General features: G+C 43.1%; 1 protein-coding gene across 1 annotated transcript in view; it reads left to right on the forward strand.

Moving 5' to 3' along the window:
• The window catches only part of ADAMTSL1 (ADAMTS like 1), a 257,653-nt gene that overhangs the window by 109,245 nt on the left and 127,396 nt on the right, over window positions 1–21,012 (forward strand). Inside the window, exons 8-11 of the mRNA XM_083718246.1 lie at window positions 1,493–1,604; window positions 6,792–6,930; window positions 14,354–14,404; window positions 19,346–19,550. Of these exons, the coding sequence (XP_083574372.1) occupies window positions 1,493–1,604; window positions 6,792–6,930; window positions 14,354–14,404; window positions 19,346–19,550 (507 nt within the window). The remainder of the gene's footprint in view (window positions 1–1,492; window positions 1,605–6,791; window positions 6,931–14,353; window positions 14,405–19,345; window positions 19,551–21,012) is intronic.

The following is a 21,012-nucleotide window of genomic DNA, read 5'->3' on the forward strand; positions in this document are numbered from 1 at the left end:
ATAATAATAATAATAATAATAATAATAATAATAATAATTTATACCCCACCCTCCCTGGCCAAGACCGTGCTCAGGGCGGCCAACACTGAATATAAATACAGTAAAAACATTAAAACAAAAAACACACACACAAAGTTGATTAAAATGTAAGTTAGAATACAGTTTAAAATGCAGCTTAAAATGCAGCCTCGTTTTAGTGGTAGCCTATAGATCAAAGCCATAAGGGGAGAAATTGTCAAATATTCACCGGGAACTATCCATGCTGGACCTACATGGGCCAGCAAAATTTATATAGAAATCCTGTATAAGGGGTTCCATAAATAAAAAAGGGGGGGTTAGACTGAGTACAGCCCAAAGGCCAGGCGGAACAGCTCCGTCATGCAGGCCCATGTGGAAAGATATCAAATCCCGCAGGGTCCTGATCTCCTGCAGTAGGGCGTTCCACCAGACCGGGGCCAGAGCTGAAAAGGCCCTGGCCCTGGTTGAGGCCAATCTAACCTCCTTAGGGCTCGGGACTTCCAAAGTGTTGTTATTTATTGACTTAAGGTCCTCCCTTAAGGCACACCAGGAGAGGCGGTCCTGTAGGTACGAGGGTCCTAGGCCGCATAGGGCTTTAAGATTCGCAAAGTATATACACAAAGTATCAAATGTAGTAACAGTAATTATAATGCAACAAAACAACAACGCCATAAACTGGCTTATAAGTATAAAACCAAATTTACTAGAATAATAGCTAGAATAGAGATAGACTTGTAACCATTCAAGCAACAAACATACTAAGGTGCCATGTTCATAACAAAGCCTGGAGATACTGTAAACATGGAGTGGATAAATGTACAACTGTATCTTAACAAGGCAGCTTAGTATGTTTGTTGCTTGAATGGTTACAAGTCTATCTCTATTCTAGCTATTATTCTGGTAAATGTGGTTTTATTCTTATAAGCCAGTTTGTGGTGGTGTTGTTTTGTTGCTTTGGGATTCATAGCCTGCCTAATTTACCTTGATATGCATCTGTCAGGGAACTGCCATCGGAGCCAGAGGCGTAGGGAAGGCTCCAGAGGGATGCCGGAGAGGGTCCCAGTAGGGAGAGAGGCAGCCCATCTGCTGGGGAAGGAAATCAGCGTAACACCAGGGATAAAGGGGGGCAGATGGGGGAATCGGCGAGGGGGCTCCAGGACTCCTCGCCGGAGACGGATTCTGCCAGTGATTGAGACAGCCACGGATGGATGTCCAGACAGAAAGGGTTCACCCAGGTAACCCAGCCAGGTGTGGCGACAACCTACGCACGAGCAACCCCTAGAACCATTACAGCATCCCTTGTTTAATAATTCTGTATATACATTTTGACATAGTTCCAGCAGAAGATGTAACATGTTTCTCCTGCTCTGAATATTACCAGCTGTGTTTTTTATTATATTTTGCGAACTGCACAGGTGTTTGATACCTGCGCTGCATACCTTTCAACTTTACCTACAGCGTTTCTCCTTTTCAGATCCGTTACGCTGGTGCTGCCGACAGTACGGTTCAGTTTATTTTCTACCAACCTATTATTCACCGATGGAGAGAAACTGATTTCTTTCCTTGTTCCGCTTCCTGTGGTGGAGGTAATAAATTTAACATTGTTTATAGCGATTTGCATTCTGTACCAATATACATAAGATTAAGTTGTTGTTGCTTTAAAAAATGGGAATGAAGTTTCACTCATTTCACTCATTCTGAATTAACTCTTGCTGACTCTTCATCTTGAAATGGATTTCATCTGTCAGGAATTGCTTGGGTGGGGGGGGGCGGGAGTGTTGATTTGTATTTTATTAGTACTTCTGTACAGTACATCTACCTCTAGGAAAGGTGCCCTGGAAAATGCCATTCACACCCAATTAGCATGGGAGCTGATTTGCCACATCTTAGTTCCCCTAGGAAAAAGACTTCCTTGTTTTGTCCCAGAATTATGGCTTCTGTTGCCAATCAGAGAGGGGAGGAGAAAATAAATAAATAAACTTTATTCACATTAGCCAACGCCCATGGCAACATAAAACAAGCAATAAATAAAAAGACAGCAATGGCTAAAAAGGGCAATCAAATGACCAAGATTATCGTTCAGATAGTGGTCCTTAATCTCATTGCACCCTTGATAAACCTAGCAACCTTTGCTGTTGTCTGATCATTTTGATCTGATAACAGAAAGAACAATGTGACCGCGGATGGGCGGCCTGGGATGGTAAGTAAGAGTGGGGTGATGATCTCATTCCTCAGATCTTTATAAAGGGGACAGGATAGGAGAACATGAGCCACTGTTCTGTTTCCAGATTGCCATCTCCACAGGGGCAGAGTCGGTTCTCATTTGGAATCTTTTGGTATCTGCCCTCAAGTACGGCAGAGGGCATCACATCCAATATGGCCAGTCTGAAGGCACGTTTGTATTTTGGGATAGTTAATTTATACAAATATGGTGCCAGGGAATCAAACTGAGAAGGGAGGGGAAAGGCATACCAAGGACAGAATTTCCTTATAATGGCCAGATTGTTCTGCTGCTCTAAGTCCTTCAGACGCTGTTCAATTAGCCTTTTTGCTTTAATAAAGCCTGTCATGAGAAGCTGATGTGGGTGGAGTCTGCAGGAGAGGAGTTTTTGGTGCACAATTTTAAACCACGCACTTTTATGGGGGTCTTGTGTCACTAAGGGCAGTAGACCAGGTGGATTTAAATTTAGACGGAGTTCTTTGCCAGGACTGAGCTTCTACAGAGGGAAGACTTGCCTCCAGTCGTAATGCTGCGTTCAAGACATAGGGCAGTACAGAAAAAAATCTGCCTTAAGAATCTGGATTGGACAGTTTCAAGAATGCTACACTGATTACCCATCCAAATTTGGGCCCCGTAAAGAACTTGCCTTATGGCCTCCCTCCACCCCCTAAATATTGCAGTTTCTCTTTTCTGCACCCACCCCACCTCCCTATGCAGTATGGACCCCGCTAGTTGCCTGTTCAAGGGGCAAAGTAGAAATTGGGGAGGCAGGGAGCCCTTTCAATTGCCTTGGGCTCCTTTTTGCCTGCTTCATGCTGCTGCGAGTCTTGTTTGGAGTAGCGCTGTTTGCATGTTGAGGTCCCCAAGCCACCCCAAATAAAAACACAATTGACACATAATTTTTGTTTAAGATTTTTGTCATAATTTTGGCCAACACTTTATTAAAATACAGAAAATGTGAGCGGTTGCTTAGGCATTGATTGCGGCTATCTGACCCTGCACGGGGACAGACTGATATTCGCACGCACGCAAAGTCAGAAAGGGAAAACATTTTGGGGAGAGAGACGGAGCTGGGAACCATGCCCTCAACTCTCCCCAAATGCTCCCAGGGGCTCTTGCGTGGCCCTAGCCCCTTGACAGGGGTTCGGACAAAAGCATGGCGAGCCCCTGGATTCATTTAATAGAATACCCTTTCAACAGCAGCATTGGAGGGGCAGGCACAGACAATACATGCCCCTCCACCAACCAATTCATAAAACCAATGCCTAACCGCAACCTTACAAGTTGTGACGATTTGCTACGCAGTAGGCAAAAACCAAATGGCACCAGCCAATCAGCCAGATGGACAAAATTCCTACCAGGCCCTTCCCCCAAAAGCAGATGACCCTATGACATACAGAAGAAGGTCAAGCAAACAACCCTAAATTAGGGAGGGTGGGCAGCTGATCCGATCCGCGCAGCGAAAAGAGGAAGCTCAATGCTGTGCACAGGGCTTTTATCAACTTAGGCTGTCAATCACGAAATGGCAACGTATAAATCTCCCCAGCAACAAGAATCTCATTGAAAATGGTGGCCAACTCCCTTATTTCCCGCCCAGCAACAGTGGGGTATCTTGCTAGCCCCCACCGCAACACGTGCTCTCCATGAGGGAGAACACGCTTTATTTGGTCTAATTGGCGATTAGCCTGGGCAAGAGTTAAGGAGTAATCAAATGAGGCAGTGCTGGGCTAAGGATGCTCTGAGTCACCTTTTGCTCTGCTGGGGTAATTGGGGGTTCCCTTTTTCTTGACATGCATCCTGGGGAGAAAGCTGAACTACACCACAGTGTGCATGCAGACCCCAGATTTCCAGGGCCTCCAGGGCATGAGGAAGGGTTCCTTCGAATCCTTTTCTCCAACACCATCACAGGCAAGGCCTCTCTCATCCTGCCCCTTGGGCGTGAGGGAGTTTAACCCTCAGGGAGCTTCCCCGTCCTGACTATATTTTGATGTGGTGAATCAGCTTGTTGGTTTGCAGATCCTCGAATTTTGTTACGTTTCAGTCAATATAACCTTTCTCCAAGTTGCTGGTGTGTGAGTCTTTTCCCAGGTGTGCTGGCAAAAACACTGCATCTCATTTGCAGCGTTATCTGTCCCAAGGGAAGTGTATTTCTGTGGAGGATAATTATAGAAGGTGGTTCATTGCTATTTATAACTCCAGTGTGGTCCACAAGGATGCATCAATACCACTGATTAATGACTTGCTTTTCACTCTTATACTGTAAACCATCCCTCCTTCCCAGATTACTTCTCTGTTTAGAAAGTCAGTTCCTGTATCCCAAGTTAAATATAGAGATAGATATATATGAATGTTCTGAAAGTATTTGCAGTTGCCAAAGAAGGACTGAAGTCATGGCTTTCACTAATTTCAAAAATGTTCAATATGAATATGAGGAAACATCTCACAAAGCTTTTCTGACTATCTTCAGACTATGTGCATGGCACAATTCCTTTGGGACATTCCAGGTTTACAAAGAAGCATATCAGCCATGATCTATCCATTTCACCCCTACGTGTTTTCCAAATCCTGGTTGAAAATTATAATCTTGAAAGTTGCCCTGAAGAGAGAATTAAGTTCAATACAATTACAACTACTGAACGTGTTCATTTGTCTAGCTGCTCCTTTTACAAAAAAATGCACCTAAATTTCACCCTATAGGTGAAGTTAGCCATATTACAGAAACAGGGTCTATTTATTTGCATGCTTTTTGGAGCTATATTTTTGTTTTTACTTTTAATGTATCCAGCATGTGCTTTTGATTCCATAACTCATTATCAGCTCTGCAACTTGATTGGAGGAAAAGATCCAATTTATTGGACGCAGTAAGGCAAATGAAAGGGCAAAGTTAACAACTTGCCGTGTGATATTGGGTACAACATATGTGATACAGGCATCCTGAATCTGTGCATGGGGAAGACGCCTGCGATTTGAACTTCCCCTTGCCTCTTCCAACAATTTTCAAACAATTTCATTAAAGGAATTGTCACAGTGGCTTGTCATGACAGCCTCCAGGGGAGTTATGCAATCTTTGTGGTCAAGGATAGCAGCACCTAGAGAGAACTGGTATCTGGTAATTGAAATTAGGTCACAACAGTCGATACTCCCATATGGGAAATTACAGGGGGAAAGGGAGGAAATGCTCAGAAGGAGACTCGTAATGCAGAATGCAAAAGCTGGACTTTAAGGGGAAAGATAAATCAACCCGAAAGATACGAGCAGTCAGAGGAAGTTTGCACTTTGCTTTTACTACTTTATCATTTTAGATTTCTGTAGCACCAAGCTTAAGAATCCAAGGTTGTTGTACAGAAATCAGCCTAGGGCATTAACCCTCTATAAAATAGAACCGTATAATATTGCAGTTGACATCAGCATGCAGCTAACCAAGAAGAGGCAAAAGGAATCAATTTCCACCTTAAGAAAAGCAAGGGCCAACGACAGGCATTCTATAAACTTCTTGTTCCTCTCAAGGAAACTGCCATCGACAGTATCCACCGACCTTTGTTAACTCTGAATTATACTTTATATACAGCAGTGACTTTGAATCAAATAAAATCCCCAGAATAAAACAATAGCTGGGAAGCTGATACTTTCGAATGTTTCTTTTTGAAAGGCTTCGGCAATAGGCGAAATCCAATACTGCTGTTATACTTGCAGAATAGCTCTTGATCCAGTGAAGGTGTCTGTCAATGCAAGAGAAGGGGAAGCAATTCTTGCCGGTTCTCCTTTCCCCACTGCAGGACTCAGAACACCCTGGAAATCTGTTTCAGAGGGTTGGGGGGGACCCTCTGAAACATTGTGGGCAAGAGTCAAGGGCCTGTAGGGAAATGAGAATAAGAGAAATTCATCTCTTCTCTTCCATTAGGGAATGACTCTCTTGGATCAACAGCCATTTCATGAGCAGAACAGCAGAACAGCAGAACAGGATTTCACCTATTGTCTTGATAAATTGTTCAGGCCTCAAGATATGTGACAATGTAATAGTTAAGGTCATTGTAGGGCAATGGACCACCTGTCCTTTTAAATTTTGTATGTGTAAATAATTATTGGGGGAACGTGTTTACATGAAATTTTTACAGATAGCTGAGAAATTAACAGTGACTTCCAGTCACGTTTTTGGAAACCACGTGGAGGGAAGCCGCTTAGGGTGGCTGTTACAATTGGATGCAGGTAAGAAAGGACTTAAGCATCTTCTCCATGACTGCTTTACCTCTCTAAATAATGGTTTCCCAAAGTTGCGTTTCATACCTTTAAAAAACGCCATCACAACTCAGCCACGTAAGTTTGTTAATTTGCACGTAGCCTCTTAACTCTAGTGATACATGTGACCAAAAGAGAAACGAACGTTTGGAACAAACCTATATTTACATTCTTAAGACCCACTTGCAAGGTCTTTTTAGGCTAGCAAGTACATTCTGGTTAGTATTTTAGCCCAGTATCACAAACCTTAGCACTGTGAGTTAATTCAGAGTTGCGTAGTTGTCTTTGTCTTTTCTGAGTCTAGATTTTTTTTAAGGTTACCAGCTGACTTCTGCCGAGTGCTATGATCTGAGAAGCAATAGAGTGGTCTCTGACCAATACTGCCACTACTACCCTGAAAACATCAAGCCAAAGCCAAAACTTCAGGAGTGCAACCTGGATCCTTGCCCTGCCAGGTAAGTCCGTTCACAATTTTGAGATAGTTTACACTGAGCAAAATCAGACCAGTTAATTTATTGTTTCGATACTGAGAGGATTGCAAATAGCTTGTTATCCAGCCGGCATGTACAAATTAATGTAACCACATTGATCGGAACACCTTGAATTGAGGAGGGGGGGGGGAATCCCAGGACATTTTCTGTTCTAGTATAGTAAATTAACTGGGATCTGATTCAGCATTTTTGAGGTAGATGTGGTGGACAACTCTTGAAAGAGTTGTTAATGTAGCTGATGTCTCTGAGTAGGCATGTTTTTTAGGATTGCACTGAAAAGTGGGATATTCAAAGTAATTTAGTTATGCACTTGGAAATTATTATTTTTTTAATATATATATATATGAGAGAGAGAGATATCAATAACATACTGTACGTGTCCTTATGTTGTCAAAAGTTTAAGAAAGAATGAAGTCACTGAAAACTAAAGATATGATCATTTTAGCATATCTTACAGTAAGTTAAACTTACTATATATGCTTTCTAGGGATGGTTACCTGGGAAAAAAAACTACTTCACAACTTTGCAATTGCCCCAACTTTGAATGGTCTTCTTCCAGTCATTATGAAGCTGCATTTTCAGAAAAAGATAATTTCTTTTGAGCAAGGGGGGGGGGGGTAGGGGGGAGATATATCTGTGGAAACATTTACGGAGAAATGCCCATCCCATATCACTGGCATTTCTCCACAACTTTATCAATGAGGAGAAGGTTTGTTGGTTTGTGTTTTCATCAAGTGTTTCTGATGGTTGAAAGGAGAAAAATACTGATAGCAGTAGAATGATAACATAGATGAAATTCCAGCCACCTTGTATTATTGAATGTTATATTCTTCCAATTTGAAAAGGGCACTTCATGAAAATTAAGTATTGACCAGGGCTTTATTGCTTGTCACCTTCGACCTTTGATTAAATGTTCCCACTCCTTCTGCTGGGAACCTTATGGTGTGTTTCTGGTTTTGGTTGGTGTTTTTTTTTAAAAAAAAAATCAATTGCCAACACAGAAAAATAATGAGAATTGGGTCTCGTCAGAGCAGGGGAGAGACAGACTTCAGGCTTGTTGGATCTACTTTGGTTTTATTTTTCTAGAACCTCAAAGTCTAGCTGCCAGAATCTAGCTACCTCAAAGTCTAGCTACAAAAGACATGCGATAAGAATCAAAGACGCAGGTGCCTCTGATCATATTTTGAGCTTGGGAATTTGTCTCTAGGACCTGACCTGAGCTCACAGCTTTTTAACACAAAAGCCCACTTCTGATAGCTTTCTTTAACTCAGCCAGGGGTGCCATCTAGGAGGGGCTGAGGGGCCAAGGGCCCCCCAAAAAACAGATAAGCAATATGGAAAGAGATTGCGCAAAATAGAAGTTAACAATTAAGGCAGAATTGGCCTCCAGCAAAGAACATGACCACAAACCAGATTTATAATAAACCGTAGCACTAACAGGAGCAAGGAAAGCAAACCTGTGCATTCCTCTGCTTTTCTGCTGTTACACTGTAATCGGCTAGCTATGGCCTGCCTAAGATATTGGTTGTAGGTAGCGTGATAGCTTTGTGCCCTGGCCTGCCCAGAGCAACAGAAACAGGCATTATTGAGCACAAGATACGACTGATGTGCTGCGTACAGGTACAACCTGGTGTCTACATGTTGTGCCAGCCTGAATTATCAGGGTAAATAGAAAAGTGCATTTTCACAAATTTGCAAGTTGCAGTGTACCATAAGCAGAGGGAGACACACGGCAGGCCACTCAAAATGTCAGTGGTGCCTGCAAAATAAAGATTAAACATGCCTGGGTATTTATTTTTGCCATTCATTTTTAAATGTTTGCCTTTCTTGATGTTTATTATATTAGAGCTCACACACGCCATTTGTTTCTGGGAACTGATTTCAAAGCTGTTTTCCAGTTTGGTTTTATATATATATATATATATATATATATATATATATAAAAAACCCTGACACTACATATACATAAATGTTAAGACAGGCGGCTGCATGGTGCATGCATATCAAAAGAAAGAGAAAAATAACTTCTGGGCAGATGTCAGGAAAGTAATTTTTCTCTTATACAAGACGGATCAACGTGAGGCTGCTGACATACGGATCCTGAAGGGTAGGAGTCCTTTAGATGCAAGAGTCTTCTCTTCCACTTATGGGACCTACCAGAATGAAGTTGGCTTAGTCAGTAATGTGACTGTAGTATAGGACCTTTCTCATAACTGCATTTGCTCTTGGAAGCAATATATATATCCTCAGCAGGGAAACCTGCTCTAAAAGAGCACTGCAGAATAGCCCCCCCCCCAACAGCTAATTGGTTTAATTAACCAATATTAAGAATAAGCTTTACTCAGGCCCTTGATCTGAGTGGGTTTCTCATGTGTTTGCGCTATCTATCTTTTCGCTATTCACACTGCAGGCTACAGACAGGCGCCTGGGAGGTTGCGTATGATAGGCAAATCACCTGGTTTTTTTTTCCCTTTCCACATTAATTATAGCCTTATGCTGATGTTACTTAACTGTGCATACCTTTTAACACCCGGAATGACACTCGGTTACCCACCCTATCTCTGCTTGTCCTAACAAAGTCATCTTGTGCCTTTATTTCAAATTCCTTCCATTGTACAGACAATGCTGAAAAAAATTCCACCTACACATTTGACAAATGAAAATGATTCCTTCTAGCCTTTACATGCATAGGTTGGGTTCATCCATTTCCTGCTCCCCCACCACCCCGCTGAGTAACCATATTTGGCACGATCACGATGGCAGAGAGAAGACATTTGACCCACTAAAGACCAATGACTACAGTCACCAAAAAAAGATGGCGCTTCTCACTTGGTCACCACTGCAAAGCAGAGTTGGGAGCATGGGATTTGAATTCCTCACAGCCAGTTTTCCTCCATATGGGTTCTTGCGTTTGTGCTGGAAACACAATCTAGGGGAAAAGTGGCTGAAAGGATGACTTTTGGAAGTGACGGAGGTGAAAAGAGGTGCAGGGGGAAAGGCTAGCACACACAACCCACAACTGTTCTTCTGCTGATACTGCTTGGCGCGTCAAAGCCCCAAGCCACCCCCATGAGAATAAAGACACAAGGAAACAGAATTTTAGGTTAAAGTTAATGGGCAAAATTTAGGACACAACTTTATTGGTTACAGCGGTATTGGCTTAGGCATTGGCATCAACAGGCTATATCTGACTCTTGCCCGCCTTGCAGGGAGTCTGGTAAACCTGGTAAGCCCCACCGATGCGGATCGACTCGAGCCCCCCTGGGTTCCCACTGGGGTTGTGGCATGGCCCTAGCCCCTCCCCAGGCTTCAGACAATATCCACACCCCCAGATTCCTTTAACGGAATACCCTTGAGCACAGAGGGGTATTCCAATGCCTAACACAACGCTATTCCAATGCCTAACCGCCAAACCTTACAAAGTTGTGACAATTGCCACAAGGTAGGTGAATACCAAGTGGCCAGTCCCAATTTGCCAAGTGGAAAAAGTCCTACCAGGCCCCTCAACGGCAACCAACCGAAGTCCATAGCAAGGCCAGTGATGCAACCTGTACAAAGGGTGGGAGGGCAGGAGATCTGTGGCATGAGGCTGAAAAGGGCCAGTTCAACATCATGCTGTGGTTTAAATTGGTCCCAGCCATGCTCCCCAAGCCGCCTGATTGGCCACTTGGCTAACTGGCATGGCCAGGCCTCCCCAGGGTAAGGCGGGACACAGTCCCGCCCCCCACACTGAGGGGGGAGGCTTGGTTGCTCGCCCACAACGCGTCCCCACAAAGAGGTGGAGCCAATTTGCAGAAAAGCAGCATCTGTAACTATTGGTTATTTGCAGATTAGTTTGGCTGCAGAAGGTGTGCTGGGGAGACCACACATTCAAGAAATGCAAAAGTAACTTTTGCTTGGTTTAATAACAAAAACAAAAACTCCTTTTACACTAAATTACATTATATCAATAAGTGTGACCCATCCACCAGGCTACTTGCTGCTCTTTATATACTATACCTAACAGCTTAATTAACATCACTTAACAGCACCTGCTATACTGCTTCACAGATGTAAAACTAGGTCATGTTATTTGCTCCGTCCCTTAAAGACATACACATCTTGTGGAAAAATAATGAAACCTAAAATTTAAAGAAACCATTCAACAGTAGTACACAGTACAGACCCACTGCCCTCCAGGTTGAATTCTGCTGCTTGATTATTGACTGGCAGTCTGCGGTCTCATGTGGGAGCTCACTTGCCTTATGAGTCCCATTTGCAGGGCAGCTAGTAATAATAATAATAATAATTTATTATTTATACCCCGCCCATCTGGCTGAGTTTCCCCAGCCACTCTGGGCGGCTCCCAATCAGTGTTAAAAACAGTACAGCATTACATATTAAAAACTTCCCTGAACAGGGCTGCCTTAAGATGTCTTCTGAACGTCAGGTAATTCTTTATCTCTTTGACATCTGATGGGAGGGCGTTCCACAGGGCGGGCGCCACGACCGAGAAGGCCCTCTGTCTGGTTCCCTGTAGCCTCACTTCTCGCAATGAGGGAACCGCCAGAAGGCCCTCGGCGCTGGATCTCAGTGTCCGGGCTGAACGATGGGGGTGGAGACGCTCCTTCAGGTATACAGGACCGAGGCCGTTTAGGGCTTTAAAGGTCAGCACCAACACTTTGAATCGTGCTCGGAAACATACTGGGAGCCAATGCAGATCTCTCAGAACTGGTGTTATGTGGTCCCAGCGGCCACTCCCAGGCACCAGTCTAGCTGCCGCATTCTGGATTAATTGCAGTTTCCGGGTCACCTTCAAAGGTAGCCCCACGTAGAGCGCGTTGCAGTAGTCCAAGCATGAGATAACTAGAGCATGCACCACTCTGGCGAGACAGTCCGCGGGGAGGGAGGGTCTTAGCCTGCGTACCAGGTGGAGCTGGTAGCACAGCGCAAAGCATTCTACCGCTAACCGAGACTGCTAAGGACTCATATCTTGCAGGCATTGACAAAGAGGCCCTTCCCATACACACAATGTGCCAAAATACTTGTCTCGTTGCTCTTCTGATCACGAATTTAGTGGAAACAGGAATACAGATTGACTGTGATATTTGCCTCATAATTGCTATCTATTTAAATACTTTTCAGCAACGTGATGACAGAATAAGAGCAAGGCAGTTAAGAAATTTCCAGCGTAACCTGCCAATTTGAAATGAACTGAAAAGACCTCTCTAATTAGTTAAGAAAACATCCTGTCAGGACTCTCTTCCAGCTTTACGTCCTTATCCGTAATGCAGTCTAATATGCAAGACCCTTCCTCCTCAGACTTGCTGAAAGAGCCTCAAACCCCAACAGAGGGGAGCAGCTGGGGTGGGTGTGTAGGTTGATCTTGAGCAGACAGCCACAGAAGAAGGGGTTAAGCACCTCATTTCCTCTTGCTTTTCTTCTGCTTGGAAAACTGCAGCCTCCCAGGACTGCTTCTGCTTAAGAAAAAAGTCATTGAGCTCTCATACACATTGGGGTGGAACATCTGGGGTGTACTGGGGCTTCCAGACGAAGAATCTGGAAGCACAGAGTGGGCCCATGTTGAATAGCCCTGAATTGTGTGCGCGCCTCCCTTGAGGTCCATCTGTACAACACAAAACATCTGCAGCAAGGGGGTCTGGTTGCATGTGCAGAGTTGTTTCCTTGGAATCTGCAACTCTGACCTTTCAGGAATGCTGCTGCAGCCCTGTGTTTAAGAGCCCCACCAAGGAGCAGTGTATATAACCTGCACCTGGATGCAGCCTAAATTCAGGGTTCGACAGACAGCACACAAAGATGAGCAGCTTTATTTTAAATGTATTTCTGAGCCCCCTAATCTTTCATCACGTGCCCAGTGGTCCGGATGTTACCTTCAAGGAAATTTGTGGCAACTCATGCTTCCCACACACTTGTTAACTAGTTCTGCAAACTCGGGTTTGCTGTGGCCTTTACTGAATTAGGCTCTGGGCTCTTGCAGTTGCCAAAACAATTAACCCTGTGTTTTGGTACTAGGCTCTGGGTTCTTGGCTGACAACATGGCGGACCAAAGGATTGGTCTCCAGCAGCAATGTGGTTCCTCACTGGCCGTCTAGAATTTAGAATGCCAATATGCTACCATCTAACAAACCCATTTTTTACATTCAACCTCCTCTCAAGCAGCAGTACACATAGATGCAAACTATAAGCACCGAAGATCCAAACAAGAACTTAAAGAAAACCAATGCCTTCCTATTATTGATTCGTATTGTTTGCTTGCTTTATAATTTGTTGGGAAGTGATCCATTAGAATACGTACTTTTGCCTCTCAGGCTATGTAGCCTTTTTGCATATTCGCTTCACTTGGCCCAATCTTTGGTTTATCACTGCTTAGTTCATAAGCTAATGAGCTATGATGTCGTAAAGGGGCATCCCTGTAAATGTGGGGGATTAAGACTGTAAATTATAGCACTGGTGACCTGGAAACCACATATTGAACAAGGAGTGATCCAAGTTGTGATGGATGCTAGACCATGTGGACTAGCAGGATCGCTATCATGCAAGAGGAGCATGAGTAGCCTGAATCCCCAACAAAAAGAAGCTCCAGTGAGGTACTCCAGTTTGTGCTTCCTGTTTTCCTGTTAACTTTGATGTGTGGAAGCATCCTTCAACATTATGGTTAGTACAAAGATGGCAACACTTCTCCCATCTTGTTGAGATGTTATAATCGAATCCTACTGATCGACAGAGTCATTTTATTTGTCAACAAGTAATGGTGAATATGTCTCTTTTCACAGCACAAAATCCCTACTTTTGAGGTTGACCTTTAAAATTTGGTGGTGGGCTTTATTTTTAATGAGACAGAATAACTCCTTGCTGTTTGTGATTTGTAAGAGTGGAGAAACTCTTCTTTTCCACGCACCAGGAATGGGGAATCTCTGGCTATCTGAATGTTGTTGAATTCCAACTCCCATCAGTCCCGGCCAGCATGGCCCAGTCAGTGAGGATGGGAACTGAACTCCCAAACATTTGGAGGCTCAGAAGTTCTGCGCCCCTTCCCCACAGATACAAAACACATCATTCTCTCCCTCACTTACTCATTAACTCTGTTGAGTTCAGTTTAAGAACATAACTGTTCTGCATTTAATAAATAAATCACTTTAAATTGTGGGAACCATATGAACTAATAGGTTAAAAAAACTGGTTCATGAAATATTTTGCAAAGTGAAATGATGAGTGCCAATGTCAATTTTTGCTTGCCTCCTTAGTCTTTGAAGCTAGATTTTTAGCCGCATGAGTAGAATGACGTAATAATCTATTTAATCTATGTCTCTGTATAATGTAATCATTTAGTGTTTATTTTATTGTGTGTACCTTCTACTCAGAGGGTTGGCATTATTGTTCCTAACAGTGATGGATACAAGCAGATCATGCCCTATGACCTCTACCATCCTCTTCCTCGGTATGTAAACCAGCTTCTCTATTTAACAAACATGCAGATATGTGCCTGTGGTTGATTGATACTCTTAACAGAGTGTGGTAGTGATCTGCAAACACGCTCTGGGCCTGCGGTCTTGTGTTTTGTTTTCATTGCTTCCTGCTTTTCTGTACACATGAGATACTGAAATCTGGATTTCTCGTGTCCTGGAGCTCTCGCAAAGAATGATAATCACCTATCACACAAACCAAAGAATCTTGTCACTGAAATATCCAATTGAGACTGAAATTAAAATGTCAAGCTGTTGGCCACCCTTTCTTTTCCCCATGTGGGCACATGTTTGGCACTTTGAGAGGCAGAGTTTTAACTGGATCTTTCTCAAAATGGCAATTACAGTCTGTTGATTGAAGGCAGTTCATTTAAGGTCAAGGTTTATAGCAACAGAGAGCGTTTGTGTTCTCCAGAATTATTATTTTCACGTAATATGTTAAAAGTCAAAATACTGCCATTCAACTTGTTATATAATCAGCTATAAACAAGACCAATTAATTGAAAACAAATTCTGACATCTCTAGTTTTAACATAGCAATCCAGGTTCTTACAGTTTAATTGCTAATGGGGCCAATAAAAACCATTGTCTCAATCCATATTTCTTGACAGCATTTGGCATTTTTGCATGACTCTATTACATTATTTCTCGCATATTCATCTTTTAAGCAACATAAATGAGTCTTAATTGGCTAGAAGCTTGCTATTTTAGAATTTTGTGACTAAGGCCTTGCTCTTTAACAATTGCCAAATTGAAGCAGAATCTATTTAATTCTGTTTGGCTTATTGATGTGACTTATGCAAGTATTTTCTTCCGTGTGTTTATTCTGAGGCAACCTTGAGCCCAATTATTGAAGCATTCAGCCGATTACAAGTTTGATTGGGGAGAAACATCTGTGTGTGTTTGTGTGTCTGTAAGGCATATATTATGCTATTAAGATTAAAGTGGCTGTGAAGGATGAATGGCTTGGTGAATTGTGCAGCACATAATTGCATTCCTCATTGGAATGCAAATGAATGGTAAATATAAAAAGTATGCTGCTATAGTTTTGTTCAGAAACTTAGAATGGCTGGGCTTCGGTGGGCTAAGTTGGCTGAGGGCCCCCACTTGAGACCAGCTGCCTTTTTGTTTGAGTTTACAGCTTTATTCGAACAATATACCTGGCCTCAGACAAGGTCTGCATAGTCCTGATCTCAGAGGTGCCAACTTCTCAAGAAGATTGAGGGGGCCCAATGTGATGTTCTCACATCATGCGTGTGACATCACAAGGAGCCAGGGGGAGGAGCCAAGTGCCCCATGAACATTGAGGGGACCTGGTCCCCTAAAACAAAAAACCAACAACAATGCCTCGGCCCTGTGGGAATGTTCAGGGTGGCAGGAGAGTATATATTGTTTATTGATATCCTTCCTAACTTGCCCTAGCAAGTTCCTTTACTGAGCAGAGTGCATTCCCCTTTACACAGCAGAAAACTAGTTGCAAACTTGTGTGAGTTTCTTAGGACAATATGCAATTCAATCTGGCTTGTCCAGATTGAAATGGGTTCTAATATTTTCCTGGTAAGACCCCTTGAATCCCTCCTAAAAGAACAAAGACACCACAGTCTTACTCATAAGCAATAAAAATAAAGTTTACTCACGATCAGGCAGAGCACAGTGTGATCCCTGAAGGCAGGCTTTAGGCTTAAATTTACAAATGTATAAAAACGGTTTACCCCATAAGGGAGATTCACCTAGTGATTGCAGGCTAGTAGTCCAGCAGTTCACAGGACGAAATGAAGATGGAAAAGAAGGAGAGTGGCAGCATGCCTTGGTCTTTTACCAGGTCCGGAAAGGTCATGCCCACCTACTAATCACATGCAAGAAGAAGGATGCTCCAGGCCAGGAGGAACAGGAAGTTTGACTGGCTGGACCAAACATTCCCTTACATGTCCACTCTAGCAAAACAAGGAATGCTGTACTTGACTGCTCCCAGTGGATTACACCCCACAGGCCCCTAGGAGCTGGCAACTATGCCTGATCTAGATGCTAAGTTCAAAGTATAGCCCAACCACACTTTAGCCTATGGAGACCTGCCTTGCAAACTTTTATCCACAATCACTAGCATGATGCCCAGCCCCACATTTAACGGAAGAGGAAATTAACTGTGCTGTGTCTCTCCCTCCATCAGTTTGCTTCTACTGCTTCTCAGTCAACAAAGAACTTCACCCACAAAGAGTGGTCTTGCACGGGAACTGGAACTGATGTAGGGAAGGGGAGGAATTAATTTCAGTTTCCACTTAAAGGCAATCTTACCTAAAACCAACTTTCCAAAATAATAAGCAAGCCCAAACAGAGCCATCCTTTCATGGTAAGAATTCACCTGTACAACACCTTGTTCATTACCCAGGTGAGGAACAACCACATTTTGAACAGACAACCGAACCAATGAGTGAATCATGTCCTATTAAAATAGCTATAATAAATGCTGGGTCCCTAAATCTGGATGCTGGGCTTGGAAATAGTTTCCTTGGTTCTGTGGTTTATTCAAAAGGTGGTTATTCCTCACCTGGGCAACAAAAAAGGTGGTGTAGAGATGAATTCTTTCCACACTTTGAAATTTGCACTTCTGCAAATTTTGCAATGCAGTTCTCCAGCCAAGTAATATATACAAAAAATCTATATATTAAACTAAGCATTAAAATGCATATATGTCTGTTAAAAATAACATACAGCAATGCATTACATTAGGGGAGATTGCATTGCAAAAATTGTATATTGGGCAAAATAGCATATGGAAAGTTGTTTATTAGAATAAATTTGTGCTAAACTGCTGATGGCCTTTCATGAGGACTTTAAACAAGAAATCACAAACTGTTGTGGAAATCTAGAGAACTGGATTTAAGTTTGGGGAAATTAGGAGCTTTTCCAAGAAACTGAAATTGAAAGATTCATGTATCCCTAACCAGAAGTAGGTCCTATTGAATTCGGGGAGGCTCACTTGCAGGTAAGCGGTGTTAGGATTGTTGGTTTCACATTAACAATAGCCCTGTTCAGATAGTCGTCACGTTCGTCCACTTGGTGTGTGGACAGGGAGGTGGGACTGTGCTACAGGCCATTGCCACCAGTGTTGCACATTCGATGAAATGTCTGAAGAGGGAAGTCTCTGTGTTTACAACTTTGTGTACATAGGCTCTCCATCAGATAGGAAACCATGTGTCATCAAAATTCACACTAGCATGGGGACTCTGCTGCAGATGTCCTGCTCACTGCATAGATGTCAGTGCTAGTGGTTTGGGCTGTAAGCATGCCCCATGCATTGAGTGCGCATGTGACCTGGGAAATTGCTTGACATGAAAAAAAATGAAGATCATGGCCACTGGTCCCATCACCTCCTGGCAAATAGAAGGGGAAGAAATGGAGGCAGTAAGAGATTTTACTTTTTTGGGCTCCATGATCACTGCAGATGGTGACAGCAGCCACGAAATTAAAACACGCCTGCTTCTTGGGAGAAAAGCGATGGAAAACCTAGACAGCATCTTAAAAAGCAGAGACATCACCTTGCTAACAAAGGTCCGTATAGTTAAAGCTATGGTTTTCCCAGTAGTGATGTATGGAAGTGAGAGCTGGACCGTAAAGAAGGCTGATCCCCAAAGAATGGATGCTTTTGAATTATGGTGCTGGAGGAAATTCTTGAGAGTCCCATGGTCTGCAAGAAGATCAAACCTATCCATTCTGAAGGAAATCAGCCCTGAGTGCTCACTGGAAGGACAGATCCTGAAGCTGAGACTCCAATACTTTGGCCACCTCATGAGAAGAGAAGACTCTCTGGAAAAGACCCTGATGTTGGGAAAGATGGAGGGCACAAGGAGAAGGGGACTACAGAGGACGAGATGGTTGGACAGTGTTCTCGAAGCTACCAGTATGAGTTTGACCAAACTGTGGGAGGCAGTGGAAGACAGGAGTGCCTGGCATGCTCTGGTCCATGGGGTCACGAATGGTCGGACACGAATAAACGACTAAACAACAACAACAACAACATGACTGGGTCCAGCTAACGTAGTAATTAGCAACTATATAGGCTGCTGGGCCAAATCCAGACCCAGCATTGAGGGAATCCTGTCTGTTCCTTCTTCCCACCTGGTTGCCAACACAAAAAGTATAGCTGGATGTGGTGGGAGTCGTAGCTGCATCCGCAATAACTGTACTTGCCCGCTGGCTGCATGGAAGGGGTTAAAGACTGAAGGCTTAGCACACTAGCACCCAGGGCAGCCCTCTAATTGCTGACCATTGACTCAAAGACTTAACTGGAAACCCCTTTGCCAGGAAACTGCCAAAGTACTTTGCCTTGAGACCATTCCCTTTCAGCTCCATCGCTGAGCACGGCACGTACAATGTGGTGTAGCTGCTCTTGGTGTCTCGGGCAGAATCTAGTAGGTGCCTGTGACACACACCACTGCCACATCCCAGACTGCAGGAACTGTGTTCTCCTGGCAGTAATATCTCACCATTCGAATATTGCTGAAATGCACTGCTCCTGAGAAATGGTGATTCAGGGAAGATGCCTAGGCGCTGATCAGTACGCTATGCGTGCTTGGTTGCTTGCAACAGTTTCTCCCATTTTCAAATGTGCCCACAGACCCGTAAAGGTGGGTGACCCCTGCCAAGGCATACTGAATCCACAGATTTCTTCCGTTCATGTCATGCTGTGAATTCTTTCACCAGCTAAATAATTTTGTCCTTCTTAGGCAGTCATGGGTGAAATACTGGCTGATGTAATTGTTCCAGCAACCGACATAGTTGTGCTTTGCTGCTGCTGCTGCTGCTGCTGCTGCTGCTGCTGCTGCTGCTGCTAGGGAAATGCCAATATATCGTAAGATGCATACAGTGAGAAAGCTCAGGTGCTCAGCCTTTTCCCTGACTGGCATCTTGTTTTGCAGGTGGGAAAGCACCCCGTGGACCGCCTGCTCTTCTTCTTGCGGCGGAGGCATTCAGAGCCGCACAATCTCTTGTGTGGAAGAGGACATCCAGGGGCTCATCAGCTCTGTGGAGGAGTGGAAGTGCATGTACACTCCCAAGATGCCCATTGTCCAGCCTTGCAACATCTTCGATTGCCCCAAGTGGTTGGCTCAGGAGTGGTCTCCGGTAACCGCTTTCTTAAAATACGTATATATTATATTGCAGCATTGCTTATTAGCCCTCTCAGTTCTAGTGTGTGTGTGTGTGTGTGTGTGTGTGATTTTATTAGTTTTTTAACATATCATTTTCAACAGTAATTAAACATACTTTTACATCTTATTCAATTTTTTTGACTTCCATCAATCCTGTCTGAAAATTTTCCAATCTATTTTTTTTTCAATGCATGATTTTTATTAGTTTGCATAGTTCAAAATACAAAAATAAGATATACAGATTCGATTGTTACTTTCACAGATTTTTAAATGTGACTTCCTTCAACCTTTCCACAAATCATCCATTCTGATCTTTTTTGGAATTTCGCAGTTCTTAGTTTGTAATGCCATTATTCATCCTAATTCTCCCGTTTCTCTTTAGACAGTACCCTTTACTTTTTACAGAGCTCCTTTGAAACCCACTAGTGTTATCTGTCCATCACTTAGATTTTCCAGATAGTTCGTGAAATTTTCCCAATCTTTGGTGAACCTCTGATCCTTTAAATATCTGATTTTCCCTGTCATCCTATCCATCTCCGCATATTCTAATAGTTTTGATCTCCATTCCTCGATTGTCGGTAGACCCTCTGATTTCCAATTTTTAGCTAATAAGACTCTTGCTGCCGTTGTTGCGTACTGAAACAGCTTGTAATCTTCCCTCTTTATCTCCCTTCCTACCAATCCCAACAAGAAGGCCTCTGGTTTTTTAACAAAGGTGTATCTTAGAATTTTCTTCATTTCGTTATATATACTCTCCCAAAACCCTTTAACCTTCTGGCATTCCCACCACATATGGTAGAAGGTCCCCTCCCTTTTCTTGCACTTCCAGCACTTGTTACAGGATCCATACATCCTAGCTAATTTTACAGGGGTCATATACCAACGGTAGAACATTTTCATTAAGTTTTCCTTCAATGTCACGCAAGCCGTGAACTTGAGATGATGTTTCCAAAGTTTTCCCCATTCTTCAAAGTAGATGTTACGGCCTAAATCTCTTGCCCAGTATGTCATTACTGACTTAACTTCCTCGTCAATTAAATTCCAATCCAGTAACTGGTTGTACATTTTGGACAAAGTTTTTATATTGTTATTCAGTATCTCGTTTTGGAATCTGGATTTTTTATCGGCATATCCTTTATCTTTAGTATCTTTCCTGAACATATCATTAGTCTGGAAGTAATGCAGCCAGTCGGAAACTTGGTCCTTGACCAGTTCGTACGGCTTCATTTTCCACTTTCCTTCTTCTTTAATTAACAGTTGTTCATAGGTAGCCCAGTTAGTCCTCATATTAATCTTTTTGGCACTCATGACTTCTAGTGGCGACAGCCAATGGGGAGTTTTGGGTTCTAGCATGTCTTTATACCTCTCCCATACCTCAATCAATGGACCCCTAAAGATGTGGTTTCCAAAGTCTTTATGCACTTTCCTCCGCCTGT

The sequence above is a fragment of the Podarcis gaigeae genome (assembly GCF_964106915.1).
Source record: "Podarcis gaigeae genome assembly, chromosome: 17".
NCBI lineage: Eukaryota > Metazoa > Chordata > Lepidosauria > Squamata > Lacertidae > Podarcis > Podarcis gaigeae.